We start from the raw sequence: 17,986 nt of genomic DNA on the forward strand, positions 1-17,986 counted from the left end.
TTACATACATATTTGGATAATCGAACATACTGTGTCTTGCAATGGAAAATACTCTCAGCTCTTGGACTTATCATGAACCCTAGCATTTGATGCAGCTGTTGTCCAATCATCCATTTAAACACTCTGTTTAAGAAAAATGTTTAAAAATGTTTAAGGCCACTTGTGACAGCAATGGCTGGTTCTCCTGTCTGGCAGACGTCACAGGCTGGATGAGTTTGCTCATAGAAATAAATTGTCGGTTGATCAGTGTGAATGTAAGGTGTGACAAAACTCCGCCTCTTCCATGCTCCATCCTGCACATTTGAATATTGGCACAGTTGATGAGTGTGTCTGTTTGATTATCTACGTCCAGGACAGCTCTGAAGACCTCACCTTGCACTACTGGGCCTTGTTCGATGGCCACGCCGGCTCTGGGGCGGCCGTAGTGGCCTCCCGCCTTCTTCATCATCACATCGCGCTGCACCTTCAGGAGGTGATGGAGATCCTCTGCACTCCAAACCTGACGCCCCCCACATGCCTGGGGGAGGAGCCCATCAATCACCACCTCACCCCGACATCCCAACGCGCCCTCACCAGGGCGGCCTCGCTCCGCGGCGCGGCAGGGGCTCCGGGATCGCCCAGCACGCCGCCCACCCGCTTCTTTACCGAGAAGAAAGTTTCACACGAGAGCCTGGTGATCGGAGCCATCGAGAATGCTTTCAAAGACATGGTAAGACGCATCTGCTTGGTAGAATATGCCGATGACCTTTATAATGTGCAATAAAAATAATAATACACACCATTCAAATACGTAGCAAACACGTCTGCTAAAATGATTCTGTTTTTGTACCAAATCTCAAAGCTCAACATTGATGGTTTGAAGCACAACGTGTTTCAGTTGAGTTGGGAGGAAATTTAGAGATTTGATGGCACTCTTCTGCTCGATTTTTAAAATCAGGCATTGCATCCCTAAACTGCAATACAGCATGTGTATGGAAATTCCCTCCGTGATCCTCGTGAACTGCCACTGCAGTTCGTGATTTCCCATAATTCCCAGAGCAACACTGGACATCCACCCGTCAGAGAGCTGCTGCGTCCGTCCCTGGTGTGTATTTGGAGAAAAAGGCTGGTCTTGCCCTTTTTTTTCAAAATAAAACAAACAAAAAAAAAAGCTTTTGCAGCTGCATTGCATGGACGGACAGAGTTGCTGAAAAAAGAAAGACAGAAATGAGCAGTGTGTATTTTCTGTTAGCACCGCCAAATAAATAACTGTTAATTAAATAACTGTTAATCTGAGGTTTGTCTTTGCATGCATTTGCCATTTACTTTAGAAAACTTGCTAAAAACTGCTCACTGATGTAGAAGGTCGTCACAAATTGTGTGCAGAGGACCCATTAGTATCTGTGCACGCATGGAGGAATCAGTGTGGTTACTTAACATCCATTAAACTCTAATTACTTACTGTGTCAATTGATATTGACTCACTGTAATTAGACGGTCGATGCACATAGGCCTCTCAGTTTAGTTGGTTTACACAGGAAGGAGACATACATGAATCATTTCCCTGTCCATGTTGACATGTGGATTGAACAGAACAGAGCTCAGACACCTTTGTGTTTTTACATGTCTCACTTTGATGAAGCTACAGACACCATCTACATGTTGAGTGTTAAAAACGCATCCTGTGTTGCTTTGAAAGCTTTCAGTTCCTTTCTCCTTTAAGATCTGTGAATGTAGTCAGCTTGAAGTTGTGGTGTGATCACACACAGCTCCAAAGCCACAACAACAACACAGACACATACACACTAAAACACTAAATGTACACTATAAAGAACCTTTTCCTAATTCAGAGAATATGACTGTTTCCATCAAACTGGAAGCATATGGCGCCAGTCAGCTCATCACAAAGAACCAGGAAAGGTGATGTGCTTTTCCCTTCGCACTGCTGTAGGTCACGCACACACGCACGCACGCACGCACGCACGCACACACACACACACACACACACACACACACACACACACACACACACACGCCAGCCATCTGGCCGAGGTGTAAGGAGGCCAAGAGATCCAGACCAGAGCCAATCAAAACAGCCTGACAGGCTTTGAGGGGGAGAGGTTAAAGGTCACTGGCCTCAGTTTCAACATCAGGGTTTCAATCAACAGTCTCGGTTATGTTTGTCTTCTGCTGGGTTGCCGAAGAGCAAAGATCTAATGTGCAGCCACGTCGACAGATTAAAGTCACTCTTCTTGTTCGGATGTCAAAGCAGTTTCACTCGTAGTAATTAACAGTTTGCTCTGTAGACGGTGGAATGCCTGCCAGCAAATTTTAACTAGCAGATTACTTTAAGGCCAGTTTTTAACCTAATGAGTATTTTAATTATTAGCTAATCTACCATTCACAGAGGCCATGGTGATGTGATGTCTTGTTTTGTCAGACCTACATACCGTATATCCAGTTTGCCTCATGGAGGACTGACATAACTGGACAACATTCACATTGAAGGAACTGGAAACACAGAATTTGTGCCACTTTTGCTTTAAAAATTCATTGATTGATATTCTGGCAACTGATTTGTGGACTAATAGTGTCAGCTGAGAGCGTAAGAAGTGCATAAAAAATTAATAAAATCTATTTGCTATTTTTGTGACCAGCTGTAATCTACGTTCTCCTGCTGCAGTAAGCTGCAGCCGCCCGGCCTTAAAAGCAGGTTACCACACACTCTCTGAATTATCTTCCAGCAGTGCTCGATGCGGTTCTGCACGGCACAAACTCTTTGCTAACATTTGCTTTCCGGGTGAGTTCACTCTGGGAAGTTAAATGAGATCCTGATGGATGGCAGTGCAGATCAATCTCATTAGAAAATACAATTTCTCAGCGCATCCTGGTGTTTCCACCTCTTAACCACTAGATGGTAGTGTGCAATTAACTATTTCTACCAAACGCCATGGCCAGAAAACGAGAGATAGTGTTCTGGGGCACTGGCTTGGTGTGTGTAGGTGTAATTAGTGCTTGTGTAAGGATCAGTTAAGGCATTGGAAGGTCTGTTGTGCATTTTTGGATAATGATAAGGTGATGCTTCACACAGTCATGAGGGTTGTGTTTTCACTGACTTAGGGTAATAATAGAACCACAGTTTGACAGTGTTTTATGTCATAATAAGATTTAGTGAAATAGCATGGCGGTAATCCCCAGAAATCCAGTTTTTGAGCACGATTCGGATCACAGGAGATTACAATTATGATCCACTTTTACTCTGTGAAGTCGGTACACACTCTGACTTACAATGCAGCGGTTTGCTTCTCTTTTGCATCATCATCTCTTCCTTGTCAGAAACATATCTGCTCACAGCCCCCGAGCAATCAGCAGCCATCCATGTCTCACTCTGCTTGCTGCCTGTCCTCTCACATGCCTCTCTAACTCTTTATCCAGCTCTGAATCTGCACTTTCTACCCTCTGTGTCCTCTCTCTCTCTTAAAGGGCAAGTGCTCCGACAGCCACCATTTCAAATGTTGCAGCTGATGTCACAGCGTGCCTCGAACCTTGCAGCTACGGAGCTGTCTAATGGCGATCTAAAGTTGTTCTCCAGAGAGCGACTGTACACATGAAAGCACATATAATGCATTTACACTTCATTGTTGAGTATTTCACTAATTGTTTTTCCAGGTGGTTGCACAGTTGCTCTCCTCACCTGTGGCCTCTAATTACAGTGCCTACATTGCCCCTCATTTATTTTCATTTCAGTAATCGCATTTTGTAAAATTAGATGCAATCTGGTTCAAACGGTACACGTTTCCGCCCGGAAGAAAAAAAACCTCACTTCTACTTTTGCTGAGTTACTATCACAAAAGTGGGTTTTGGCAGAATCTCACCACTAACAGCCCCCCGTTTTATTTTTTTAATGAAGCTCATTCTTTAAGGAAATGGGAAGTGTCAGAGGATCTTGGGAGGGTTGTTATCACTCTAAATCTTTGTCTCAGGGTTCACCGAGCCTCTGTGTCTTATCAGCGGGACCCGCCTTTTATTCTCCTCTGACACGACTCATTGCATTCCTATGGAAGCGGCCGGAGTGTGTGTGGAGTGGCTGCTGAAGCCTGATAATCACTCAGGGATGTGTAAACATCAAAAACAATGTGCAGCTCAGAGGCAAAGGCTTATCAGCCAAACTGTTGGTTGGCAGGGGACAGAAATAAGAGGGTATGAGATTACTGGCCTCGTATGATCCTCTTCAGTATAAGACATTTATTTGTAGCCCCTATACCTGTGTGTGTGTGTGTGTGTGTGTGTGTGTGTGTGTGTGTGTGTGTGTGTGTGTGTGGCCAGGTTGAGCTGTACTTGTGCAGACTGTCAGATGACATCTCACAACCCTGATAACAAAAGTTGAGACACCATGTAAAACAGACATAAAACAGAATGTGATAACTTGCGAATCCCATTTGAAATATACTGAATTGAAAACAGCACAAAGACAATATTTTTATATTATATTATATATATTTTTAATATTTTGACAGGAGCAACAATTTATGATTTGGCTTATCGTTTAAATATTCGGGGAAATTTGCTTCTTGCTAGTTTTGTTTAGCAACCAGTTAGCTTAGCTTAGCTTTGAAAAGACTGGAAACAGTGACACAGCTAGCCTGACTAGCCTAGCATGCTCAGTATTTACAGTATTATAATTCAATTGTATAATCTGTACATAAAGTGCAAAAGCAGAGTCAGTTATCATCACCAGGAGGTGGCACAGGCGAACAGCAGAGACTCCTGCAGCAGGCTGCACCAGCTATGTGTAAAATCAAACATAGCCTAGTTTGAATGGAATTTCTAACTTAGGCTTTTTGAACACGGGCTAGCTTTTTACTCCGACCTCTAGTTTTGCTAAGTGAAGCTAATTGCCTCCTGGCTGCGGCCATGACCGACCTGAGAGCGGCATCGATCCTTTCTCACACAGACAGAAAACAAGTAAATGTATGTGCATACTGTTGATCTGTTCCTTTGAGTTACTGTAATTGTCACAGTGTCAAAATGTGTAAGAGTGTGTGTGTGTGTGTGTGTGTGTGTGTGTGTGTGTTGGCAGCAGGTTATTAATGCCCTGTATTAAAGGAGCTTTAGCTGTTTCTTTTTTTTTTTTCCAAAGAATTTGCCCAAAGGTCATTCTTGCGCTCAGTAACAGCTGATATGCCGCTGATTTGGCTAATTAGTTTAAAATGATTAATTCGGTTAATTACCTGTCCTACTGTCCGTCATCAGTTTTCCATCTTTTCTGACATTGAGCCTCTTTTCCTGCCATCACTCTTTCGAGTTTTTTCTCCCATGTTTTTAGGCCTGATAACCTTAGGCTCTCGTTGATTCTGCAAACTCACTGACGTGCAGCGCTGCAAACAGCGTGGAGAAGCATGGAGGAGGGACTATTGAATGAACATTGCTGTGAAGATGGTGGCCTTCATGACACAATATGTTGAACAAAATAGCTCATTCTCAACCTGTGAAACGTTTACCCACGTCTACTGCGAGCGCACCATGGGTTCAATTTGTAGAAATATCCATTCTTTAATTAAATACATTACATTGATTACATTGTTTGTTTGCATGGGAGGTGTTTGAGTTTCTTGAGGTTCTGCTAAAATAATACCTTCGCTGCATTAAAATGACAGTTAATGTAGTTTAGTGGGGTGACGTGTGTGGATGTGTACTGCACAATGCATTTTGTCCTCACCTATAGTGTTGTGTTACTTCTTTTTTTCATATTCATGCTGATTTCAGAGTAATCTGCTTCCATTGTCCTCTCACTTGTTGCTGGAATGGGAGATTTTTTTTTAACTCACTCACTGATTACAATTTTTTTCCTCATGGGCTGGTGTGGTCATATGATGCGACGTGGAAGTGATGTGAAATCGGACAGTTCCTGATTTGTCTGTCCTGCCTTGTGATATTTTCTCTTCTTTCAAGGAGGCAATAAAGAGCTTAATTTGAAGAAGTGCAGAAACATTTTATTGCATTAGGATGCTAGTTATGGCGGTTTGGTGGAGTGGGATGTGTGCTTGGGCTTTGCCTGTCTCTCTGCTTGCGGGCTATTCACGTCAGTCGTTAGAGTCTTCCTGGCAGGAGAGGAGAGGAGAAAGGTGTGGATGTTTATGCAGACATTTTCATTATTAAAGACTTTGCCTGCAGCGAGAGGTATTGGATACAGCCAGGGTAAATATGTTTGGCTCACTTTGGATACATAATTCATTCAGGGTGAAGGACACATTTGTTCGCCCTCCCTGATACACACACATGCGCATGCACACAAATGTACACACACACACAGTTGTGTTTCCATCACTTCTGGGGGCGTTGCATAGACTTACATTCATTTCCTGGAGACTTGCCCGAACCATAACCATAACCACTACTTGTCTAACCCTAACCCAAAACCTTAAACCACGTCTTCACCCTAAAATGTAATGATTTATATTAGGTGGACTTACATTTTGTCCCCTTAAGGAAGGCGAGTCCCCACAATGTGAATGTGTAAACAGATTTATGTCCCCACAATGTGAGTAATCCACATACACACACACACACACACACACACACACACACACACACAGAAGTATGTACAGCAGCAAACAGAGGTCTGTGTGTGCGCGCGTGCCTTTTCTGTAGCCGGAGAGGACGATGGAGCGCGTGCATCCGAACCAACACGCCAGTTAGTCTGCAGAAAAACATACACACATATTTATGCACACAATGTATGCATACACTGCAGTCCGCTGTCAGAGAAACACGCACACACTTACTGTACACAAACACACATTCATTGACAGATGGAGGTCGTCAGCAGCGGAGCAGAAGGCGATATGATTTAGTTGGGGTAACATCCCTCATGGGAGAACATGTTAGGGATGGCCTCGCTGCAAATGCGATCTCCAGCATTTCACATCCCACTCAATCTGTTGATAGTGACGGGGGGGTGCGAGGGAGGCGCTGGAGGGGTCATCCATTTCCCCGGGATCACTTCCTGCTTCTGTTTTGTGATGAAAGGCCCCTCAGGAGCCGCAGACCAACAATAGCCACGATGAGCATTGAAGGGTTAAACCAAGTGTGAGCAGCTCAGTTGAAATTTATGTTGGCGTTTTGATTAATTTGCTGACAGGTTAATTATTCATCTAATTAATGAACTGATAGCATGGGTTTTTTTCTTTTTTTTTTTTTTCAAATAATTTTTTTTTTTGGTTTAATTAGCAACAAATTAATCTGGGCTAATTAACTGGCGTAATAACCAGCAGTCCCTCCAAACTTTCACTCCAATCTTTTTGGTCTCCATTCCGTTTTATTGCTCCTTGACTCATGGTGCTATTGATAAATGAATTCATTATGTTGCTATAATTAATAATAGCATCATGGCGGGTTTTAAGTATCAGGGCAATATTTTACTCCGTATCGGGTTATTGCTTAAATGCTATGTGCAGCTGCGTGATAGGAAAAAAGTTTTTGAAGGCTGTGATGATTAGAAATACGATTACGTGCAGAGGATGGGTCTGGATTATGAGCTCTCATCAGAAGATTCGTGTGTGTGTGTGTGTGTGTGTGTGTGTGTGTGTGTGTGTGTGTGTGTGTGTGTGTGTGTTTGTGTTCAGGATGTGCAGATAGAAAAGGAGAAAGCAGTCTACAACATCTCAGGTGGCTGCACTGCTCTGGTGGCCGTCTTTATGCTCGGGAAGCTCTACGTTGGGAACGCTGGAGACAGCAGGTGAGGGACACACACTCACATACACACACCCTTGTAATGACAAACGCACACACGTGACGTGCAGGCGTCTTCTCCCTGTCGCTCACCTTCGGGCGCCCTGCAGCCAGCAGGAGCAACAAGGTCCCAGCTTAAGTAAAGAGAGAGTTTTGTTTTGTCTGCTGCTGTCCCTCAGAGCTATCATCGTCCGGGCCGGGGAGGTCATCCCCATGTCAGCAGAGTTCACGCCGGAGTCAGAGAGACGGCGACTGCAGTTCCTGGTAAGACAGAACCTTCCTCGGCTACTCTCTAGCGAGCACAGCTGTCAGATATTAGCAGAGCTGACCTCCCTTCCCGTTGAGACACCAGCTATGCTTAGCTCCGTCTCTCTTACGCTGCCTGCTCTCTGCCAGCTTAATAGACTATGGAATTGTTTTTCCTCTCCCCTGGGCACATCAATCTTCTTCTTTTTCTGTTTTTTTTTTTTTTTTTTCTTTCCGTTTCATATCAAAGGCCTACATGCAGCCCCACTTATTAGGGAACGAGTTCACACATCTGGAATTCCCGAGGAGAGTCCAGAGGAAGGAGGTGGGGAAGAGGATGCTGTACCGTGACTTCACCATGGCGGGATGGTGGGTGTCATTGATTTTTTTGGACTGATTTGCTGATTGTATTAATCTCTTAATGTCAAATACAATGCACAAGTGACACAGCGTGCAAACGACAGGGATACCACTGTTTTTTGTTTGGTTTTTTTTTTCTCCTATTTTGCATTTTCCTTTAGTATGTGTGACAGTAAGTCTCTCCTCTGCTTTCCTGCTAAATTATTTAACGCTTTATCTGTTCAATTTTTTACACCCTTACACTTCCTGTGTATCTGGCAGAATCCGTTTATGAGCCCTGTGAGAGAAATTTGTGTGAAAATAATTTTTGCTACCTAGCCTCATATAATTACGCCTTGCTGAAACATTAATTTGTGACATTCTCTACATTTGAGTGATTTCCTATAATGTACCCCTGATGGAAATAGCCAGTAACAGCAATTTCCATCCCATTCAGTGTGCAGCAGTGTAAAAAAGCCATTCAAAGGTTCACTGTGAGAGGGAGGCCTGGAAGTGGCCTTGACTTCTCTGCTTTTGTGTGTGTGAAGGAGGTAAGAAGGAATATGTGGGCGCATCAAGGATCCGGCTCTTTATGTTTCTGTGCAGAGTGATGGTGTGAGAGGGAAGAGGAGAGAGAGAGAGTACGTACAGACTGACAAACAGATGGAAATGTGAAAGAGAGACAAAAGAGTAGTAGAGAAGCGTCCAGGGTGTGGATTATATCATTTAATTTTGAGGACCCTAAATTAACGCAATCATAGTTACAACCACTGAGGTCACATGAGGTTAAATGGAAGGAGTATCTGTCTGTCTGTCCTTCGATTTTCTCAACAACTGTAGTGTAACAGTGTAGTGTTGTGTATGAAGCACCTTGGATGAGCGGTTCTCGTGAAAGCTGCCAGCAGAGACGCCGGAGGACGAGCAATCAGAGCAACCCGAACGGGCACGATTTGAACAGGCACTGCACAGGTTACGTTAAATGTCAGATATAATAATCTGAGATCAAAGAGGTGAAGCAATCAGCACTTTAATAGGAGTCTTAAATGTGTCTAATGAGACAGAGTTTCAACATTAGGACACATTAACCAAACACAGACACCTGACTCACCTGTGCAGCCTCTGCCAGTGGTAGAAGTAGCATTCAGATGCCTTAAAGTAGCAGTACCACAATAAGGCAAGTACTCCATTTCAAGTAAAAGTTCTGCGTTCACAGTCTTGCAGTATGTGAAGGTAATCAAGTTATGTATTTACGTACAAGTCTGGGGTACTTTTATGCTACTTCCACTACATGTCACAATGAAATGTTGTACTTTTCACTCCTCTGTCTTAGTCAGTAGTTACTTTGTGGATTAAGATCTCATAATCTAAAATGAAAATATGATGCATTGGTACACAGCCGATAAACAGCTAAAATTAGCTCCACTTCAACTAGCTTCAGCATTAGACGGCTGCTTACAGATGAATGAATCAGTAATAATGATCCAGTAATATAATATATAATGATATACATGATGTGAGCCTTCTTCCTGCATAATAAATACTTTTAACTTTAATATTTTTATTTTATATTATGTTTTGCTGATTATATCTTTGTACTTCCACATACAGCAGTTTCCAATGCTGATTTTACTTAAGTAAATGATTTCTTCCACCACCAAGTACAATGGTATTAACAAAAAAAATGCTTAAAGTAGCAAACTGAATTATTTAATATTATAGTGGACCTTTATTACTGATGCAGCACTTTTCATGCTGTTGCTGGTTAAGTTGAAAGTTTATATACTGGAGGTGGAATCTGTTCCGCTGTATATCTAACAAGGTGTTTTGTGTCCGTTGAGCTATCGGATAAATGTAGTTGAATAGAAAGAACATTGGCTTATGGACTGCAGTGGATTAGAAATAAAGCAGTATTGAATAGAATTAGTCAAGTACAGGTACCTCAAAATTGTACTGGTGCTCTGGTTATTTTGAAATTGAGCTTCTTTACTCTTAAAGTGTTTTAATTATGTCTGCAGAAACTGCGTTCTGCCTGTGCGGCGTGCACGTATGCATATAGATCTGTGAGTGATAGGTTCAGGGGACTCAGGAGAGATGAGCAGTATGTTTTCTGACACCACCTCTGTGCGGTTGTGCTTTGCGGCGCCGCTCGGTTCAGCAGATGTAGGTCAGTCGGCGGCTGTGTTCCTTATTAGGCCCAGAACTCTCAGCCTTCCGTCTGCCTGCTTACTGTCTCACCAGTCCAGACGGCCTGTGATGTATTTTTAATCAGGTTCTACCCATAACCCAGTTCTGCTCATTTCACCCGGACTAAGTCTGGGTCTTAAATTAGTAACCTGTCAGCCGGCGTGGCTGATCGCTCTGATGTGCGTGGGTGTGACTTAAGTGTGTCATCTTTTATAGGTGCAGTTCAGATGCTCTATAGGTAGAGAGGATCCTGTTTTTTCATGTCTCTGCAGCTCTCTGTCTGTGCATGTGCACTTCTATGTGCAGCCAGTGTGCCCACATGCTGCGTGTCTGTGGGTGTAAGCTGCCATCCAGTTCCCTCAAAGGCATCCATGATCAAGGCCGTGCTCTAATGAAGGCATACAGGTCCGCAGCCCACCTCGCTCTGTGTTCTTTCCTTACCTCCCCTCCCTTGGCCAGCGTGAGTCTGCGAGCCGGCTTTGGCGTTGCAGACTCTAATGGTGGACGCCGTCCAGGATGGCGGGAGGTTTTGTTTGTGAGACGTCCCGGAGTGATGGATGTTGAGCGGTCGGCCGTGTCCGACAAGATCCAAACACCACGGCAAAACACAGCCAGCCAGCCAGCCAGGCGGAGGGAAGGTGAGGAAGAGGGTGGGAGGCTGGAGAGGACAGAAAGAAGGGGTTGGGGGGGCAAAGAACAAATGAGAAGGAAATTGCTTCAAAGACAGAGAAAAATGTAAAGAGTGAGGTACGCTGTTAAGATAGAAATAGAGATAAAGGAGGAGAGGAAAGGGCTCAGGAGAAAAAGGCTGGTGAGACGTAAAGACAGAAAAAGAAAGATGGTGTGCAGACCACATAGGAGGGCAATGATAAATGACAATGAACGGCGCTCAAGCTGTATCTCTTTAGTGCCCACGCCCACAGGGGTGTCTGTCCTCCCCCTGATCCTATAGACAATGAATGAGAGAGGAGTGAGACTAACACACACCTTCATCACTGTCAAACACTCCTGCTCCTCCTCTGCTACCTTTGTACCAGCGCGACTTCAGCCTACAGCTTACATTTGGACAGTCGCTGGGTCGCTGCCATTTACCGCGGCCCCTTGCTTTGCACCTGAACGCACCGCCATGAAAGCCCATCAAGGCTGGCCAGAAAGTTTATTTGAGCCCGACTGTCAGTTGCTCCAATTTGTCTGACTCATCCGGTGCTGACACAGGCCCGCCGCAATGTCACCTCAAAGTCTGCCGACGGGCGTGTGTGTGTGTGTGTGTGTGTGTGTGTGTGTGTGTGTGTCTGTGCGTGGGGATGTATATAAGTGTGTGTGCGCAGATGGGGATGCTGAGCACACACGGCTAATGTTTCTCTGTCACCCCTCCGTGCGCCGAGCAGAGATGACATCACTCCTCTCCTCTCCCGCCCGCCTCCCGTCACCTGCAGAGAGGATGATACAACCCCCCTCCCTCCCCTCATACCTCCCTTCCTCTCCCCTCCCCCACTCTCTCCCTCTCAGCCACTCTCTGCAACGTATCGGGCGTCCAAACAGCCCTTGAATGTGAAAGCGCTCAGTGTTGTGGTCAAACAGTACTGCCCTTGAGCAGCTCTCCTCTCCTTTTTTTTTTTGGGGGGGGGACTCTGTGTCCCTGATCGTGAAGCAGGTATTATAACAGGATTAATGTGTATCTCTCTCTTTCTGTCACACACTTGTTATCTCCAGTCTGACAGGATGGATTCGCTGTAAACACAAGTCTCAAGAGGGAGAGTGTCCCCGACAGCAGGCTCTGGGGATTTCATCCAAAACATCTTTGAAATAATGACATGAAGTGTCTGTCTCTGTGTTGTAGTGTTTTTTTTTTGGAGACTAACACTTCTTGAAGGTGAAATACTCAAATGAAAGAAGTTGGGAGTGATATGGCAGCAAAAATGGTGTTTCCTTTTTTAAAGAGAAATAGAAATAGCGAGGGTAGGACCTGCCCCACTTCAATTAATGCCTCTTTTAATGCTAAGTTTAACTCTTCCATCATCAAACTGCTGTTTTAGAGGTTTTTTCCACACCATGAATATTACAAACATTAGTGAGGAAACTCTTCTACGGAGCGTTATTTTGTGCCACAGCTCTCTGCTTGGAAGAGTCTCAGGCTGCAAACTGTATTTCTGTGTTTGTGGGCTGCGTTCTCTGTGATAGTCCTCGCTCTGCACACTGTTAAAAAAGTGCTGAGTGCAGCAGTATAGCGCTCGCCTAAGGTGGAAACATATGGTCTCTCTGAGTGGAACCAGCAGTAATGTAAAAACCACCGCGGTCCCTGCTAATCTGCTTCACAGCAGCTGAAATACGTTGGATAAGGTGCGCGGGGCGGGCCTGGGTCACATGATATTTGCAAATAACACGTCAGGTCTGTTTTAAGCAGATTTTCAGACTAGATAGCTGTTTTTTCCTACGATCAAAAGCATCCTAAATTCACTTCAGTGAGCGTTTCTTCCTTCTTTTCCTCCAGTATGCAGCATAACCTGTATTTCTAACTGTTAGTCAGGCCAGGTTAGGACTCTGCCTCCAAGCAGAGCCAGATTTTTCTATTCGTAGCACCTGGTGTGAGTTGTGAATGGAAAACTTTGTCCTGGCAGCCCTGCTGGAAATTGGCTCAAATTTGTAATGTTTCTGATACTGTAAAGTGACACAGCTGTTCCTCTGAAGTAAAACTGTTTGTGGGTGAAACAAAACCACACTCGGGCCAGAGAACAGAGTTTCTTCACTGCACGTCTCTGAGCTGTAGAGGTGAAAAGTGTACGTGAAGACCTGGCATGAATACATACAGTATGATAGAGTCTTTTTCCTTGTACTGCAGATCTGTCTGGTTCCAGTCTGAAGATTGTAAATTATTCATTAGTTGGGGAAGTTTAAACACTGCTCTGAGAGCGGGGGAATGTAAACGTGGATACTCTTGCATCATTCAGCTGCTTTACATCCAGGCTTTCAGATGCATACATGCACGTACACACACACAGCTGCAGCAGGCCGTCACAGAAAACCAACAGTAATCCAAGAGACATCCATAGACATCTCACTCTTTGTCGCTAGGGAGACTTTTACAAGATCAGTTAGAGCGAAAAAAAAAAAAATAGGAGAGAAATATGCTCAGGCTCTCTGCCGTTCTCTGTGTGATGTCTGGGTGGATTTTTTTCCTCACCGTCTCTCTCTGTGCCAGTCACCTCGACAGCAGGGCCTGCAGGGGGGTGCGGAGGCAGTGTATCTCCAGGGCACGTGTGTGCTGCCTGCCATAAACCAGAAACCCATTAAAGTGTCCTCTCTCCTCTGTGCAGGGCGTATAAAACCATCGAGGACGATGACCTGAAGTTTCCCCTGATCTACGGCGAAGGAAAGAAGGTAAGAGGTGCTCGGCAGCCACTTGCTGACAGAGTTACTCCCACGGCCTTGTGCGCCTCGCCTGTAATCAAAGCTCGCCAGGGCACCATTAGTCAGCCCCCCCCATCCTCCCCTGTCACTGTGTTGGAGGAGCCAGCTAGTGGAAAGCATTCCTGGCCTCTTTTTCCACAAGGATTCACATCCTGCACCAACCTATGGCACAGAAAATACCTCAGCTCTAATGGATCTGTGCTTTTATGTCCCTCTGCAGGTAAAATGTAGCATGAACACAGCCAGGGGCCAAAGGTGGGACTCCCGTTAGATGACGAAAGACAGATGAAAAGTGTCCAAAAAGTGACACGTGTTAATTGTAATACAGCGCCGCTGAAGCGCTGACATGCAGCAAAATCTTGTCTGCGTTTTGACACAAGAAAAGGGCAAAAAGCTCAGCACACTGCTCATGACATTTCCCTTTCTTTCAGTGATGCTGTGCATGTGGCTTCTTGTCCTTGTTGCACTGAAAAGGTTAGATAGGAAACACGATAGATGTGAATATGTTCTCAGTCTGGCCTTCTCCGGTTTTCTGTTTAACACAGACTGACAGTAGATTTAGGTCTGACTGATGAGCGGGGCAGATGTCGCCCCACCACGCTCTCTGTCGGAAACCGCATTCGGGTTTACCCCTCGCACAGTTGGCCGTGCCCACGTCGCGTCCTCTCCCTTTGAAGTGAGGCGCGGAGATGGATGGGTAGATAGAGCGAGGGGGCTTTGTGCGAGGGAGAGGAACGCCAGAGCACTTCAAAGCCCGGCGCGCAGCCTGCTGGGCCCCAACGCTCAACAATTAATCCCAGGATGTTTCCCCTTCTCCGCCGGAGGAGCTTTGCCGCCACTTTAAACGCTCTCCACCTCTCTGTCTCCGTCTCTCTCCACCTCTCTGTCCTGCATACTGATCCAGGCTCATTCCTACCAGGCCTCACTCGCCCTCTCACGCTCCTCTCCCTGTCCTTATGTGCCACCCTGTCTCATTCGCTGTACAGTAGATTCAATTAGCCCAGTTCCCCCAGTCCTGTGCCAGCAGCCATTTTTAGAAGCGTCTGTGACGGTCTGTGCAGACAGTAGGAGTCAAAAAGAGTTTTGTACGGCTTACAAATGAGTTTGATGGCGCCTGGGGATTGGGGAACGATCATTAGGCGCTCACAAAACTGGAAGATGCTGACGATGGGTTTGTGTTTATTTGCCTAAATGCTGCTCATCCATCCAGATAAAAGCCCATTATCCAGCCTCTTCAAGGCGGGAATGTTGCGTCGTTATTCCGCCTCGCCGTTCTGTGTAAAGCGTATGAAGACGGAATCGGGGACCATAGCAGAGGTAGTAACAAAGTCAACGCCTGTGTAAAATCAGGAAACCAGAGCTTTGAGATGCCAGCGCTGTTGTGTTCAATGTCACGTTTCTTTAACACCGACATGGATCTAAAATCACACCGGGGCAGCATGATGCCAGTGTTGTTTGGTTCAGTCTAAAAAAGCAAATCAGGCAGAATGATGAGTCTTTACAGCAGTTCTGCAGGACCTCTGTTTAAAAAAGGACTAAAGATTCCCACTGGAATTAGCCTGAAACCATCACTGAAATGTGGCTTGGGATGCTTCATGCAGGTTATTCTTAATAATTATCAGGGAGGAATGCAGTAGACTCAGAAAGGTCACTGAAGTCATATAGTATTTTAACGAGCTCAGTCTTACATTCATCCAGGGAGGATTCACCAGGACAGGTATTATGTGCTCTTGGTCAAAAATATCTTGCTTCCCAGTTCCAGCACACACTAGTAAGTCATTAGTGCAGCTTGGGGTTAATCATGTGCTCAGAAACAGGAACCTGCACAGCTGTCAAAATATTCTTTACCCACTTATCACACCCCACTTGACATATCAGACAGGTTTCCACAAGCCTGCTTCTCTAGGAGGAGCAGATCTTGCCAGTTTAGCACAATTTAGGTCTTAGTTGTGCCTCTTCACTTTCGGCCCATCATTCCTAATGGTAATGAGAATATTACAGTCACCAAGTTAATTGCTTAGATGCGAGTGCAGTGGCATCCAAAAAAAAGTCAGGCAGGGAGATGAACACAAGCAGTCAGACGGGCGGCTTTAAACGAATCCTCCGATTAGCCAAACTTACTTGGAAGAGAAAATAAAGTCAGACTGTAAAATTCTGATCCAAACTGTCCTCACACACCACTTTCCTGGCTCGGCTTCCACTCGCTGTTTTTGTGCGTGCACGGTTTCCCTGTGCATTTCAGCTGCAGGTTTTACCTCCAAATGAAATGCTGTAATAATACTCTTGTTGAATTTGTTGCAGTGACGGGGCCCACGTCTCAGAAATTACTTTGCTGTGTACAATGTTAACCTACAGAAAGCTACAAAAATAAAACCTGATTTATAATAAACTCAAAATGTCCCTGAAGACTTCCGTTGTCTCCCTCTTGTCTCTCTGTTCTGAAAAGAATATAAGAAAATAAGAAGCCCTGCGAATGTGGAACGCTTTTCTGTGGGTTTGCTGCTTTGCTCGACTCACATGGAGTTGAGCTTCACGTGCCTCTGGTCTGTTGCAGGCTCGTGTGCTGGCGACCATCGGGGTCACTCGAGGTCTTGGGGACCACAATCTGAAAGTGCACGACTCCAACATCTACATTAAGCCCTTCCTGTCCTGCTGCCCAGAGGTAGGCTTCACGTTGTCCTTCATTATGTCCTCCTGCACAGCATGTACAGACAAATTCACATTGTCCTTTATATATGACTAACTGTCACTTCAGTGAGTGATTTCCTTCATTTCCACTATTTGAATTAAACATTATCTTCCAGATAAGGGTTGTGAACTTTTTACACACAGAAAAAGATTTTAAAAAAGGTAAACACACATGTCTTGTGATGCGTTTTCTGAAGAAATCTTTGCTTCCTCTTCTCCGAATTTGTTCCTGTTTGACTGTCAAATGTCAGAGCATCACATCATGGACATTAAAGCATTTCCGCATATGGAAAATACAAAATACAACTGTGGAACTCACATTATTAATCAGTTCGTCAACAGTGATCTCTCCTTTTATTTGAACTCGGCCTCCTGATAAAAGGAGAGCACGGCGGTAACGATGTAAAATGCCTTTAGCCATTAACAGTCCACACTGTGAACTAAGTGGTCAACGTGCACATTAACATTCCTCACCGGCCGTCGCTCTCAAATGACTCCTTTCCTTCCCAGTTGTCCACAGCACATGATTGCAGCAGGCACGAAGCCCATGAAATTCTCTTGATCTTTAATTCATTTCCCTCCGAGTTCAGCCGTAGTTCAGCTTCCTTTTTGATGTTGCATTTCTTTTCTGATGTTTTCCTCTCAGATGCTTGTGGTCACTATTGAGTGTAAACATGCTATTAGTATGTAAGACATGTCAAACCTGAGCGTGAGAGGTCTTGCTGGATGTTTCAGTGCCGTGAAAAATAGACAATTTCTATATAAAGAAATCATGTGTGTGGGAGAGGTGGGAGAGCGCCATGCACGCATTCTGTAAACATGATTTCTCTCGGGTTACAAAAAAAGAGGCTCAGAAACAAGCCAACCTTGACATTTAAGAGTCATCAGATGATGCTTATCGTGAGACCAAATACGAGCATTGGGTCAGTAATCAAACGCGCTGGTCGTAACTCCTCTTCCAGAGATATTTTGTCGCTGTTGAAATTCCTGTTTTGATATTGATTCCTCGAACTGCCGGCTCTTTCATGTGTTGATAGCCTCGGTCCTTCTCTCTCTTGCCAAGCTTGACTTAAATCACAAGGTTTACCACAACATGAGGGCTCGTGATCCAATGCGGAGGTCATTCTGATTCCATCACAACCACTTTGACAGCCGCTGTGGTCATGCTGTGCTCTTTTCGCAGTAGAATCTGCAGTAAGTTGGCACCCGCCTGCTGTGAATAGGCAACTCCCCCACAGTAGCAAAGGAATTACTTGAAGCAACCCAACTATGGCAGGTTTTTTTTTTTCTTTTCCTGCAGAGTCCAAGGCCACTGGGTGTATTTTCCTTGCTATTTTATAGTATGCTTTTGTTCAGGCATAGTAATTTGAGAGGTTGTGCCTCACAGGAGTTGTTACAGTAACATATCTCT

General features: G+C 44.8%; 1 protein-coding gene across 1 annotated transcript in view; it reads left to right on the forward strand.

The window, feature by feature from the left end:
* The window catches only part of ppm1h (protein phosphatase, Mg2+/Mn2+ dependent, 1H), a 33,420-nt gene that overhangs the window by 11,779 nt on the left and 3,655 nt on the right, over positions 1-17,986 (forward strand). The window contains exons 3-8 of the mRNA XM_076732546.1: positions 353-709; positions 7,605-7,717; positions 7,890-7,974; positions 8,207-8,325; positions 13,794-13,857; positions 16,442-16,549. Of these exons, the coding sequence (XP_076588661.1) occupies positions 353-709; positions 7,605-7,717; positions 7,890-7,974; positions 8,207-8,325; positions 13,794-13,857; positions 16,442-16,549 (846 nt within the window). The remainder of the gene's footprint in view (positions 1-352; positions 710-7,604; positions 7,718-7,889; positions 7,975-8,206; positions 8,326-13,793; positions 13,858-16,441; positions 16,550-17,986) is intronic.

Source organism: Chaetodon auriga, chromosome 6 (genome assembly GCF_051107435.1).
Source record: "Chaetodon auriga isolate fChaAug3 chromosome 6, fChaAug3.hap1, whole genome shotgun sequence".
NCBI classification, from domain to species: domain Eukaryota; kingdom Metazoa; phylum Chordata; class Actinopteri; order Chaetodontiformes; family Chaetodontidae; genus Chaetodon; species Chaetodon auriga.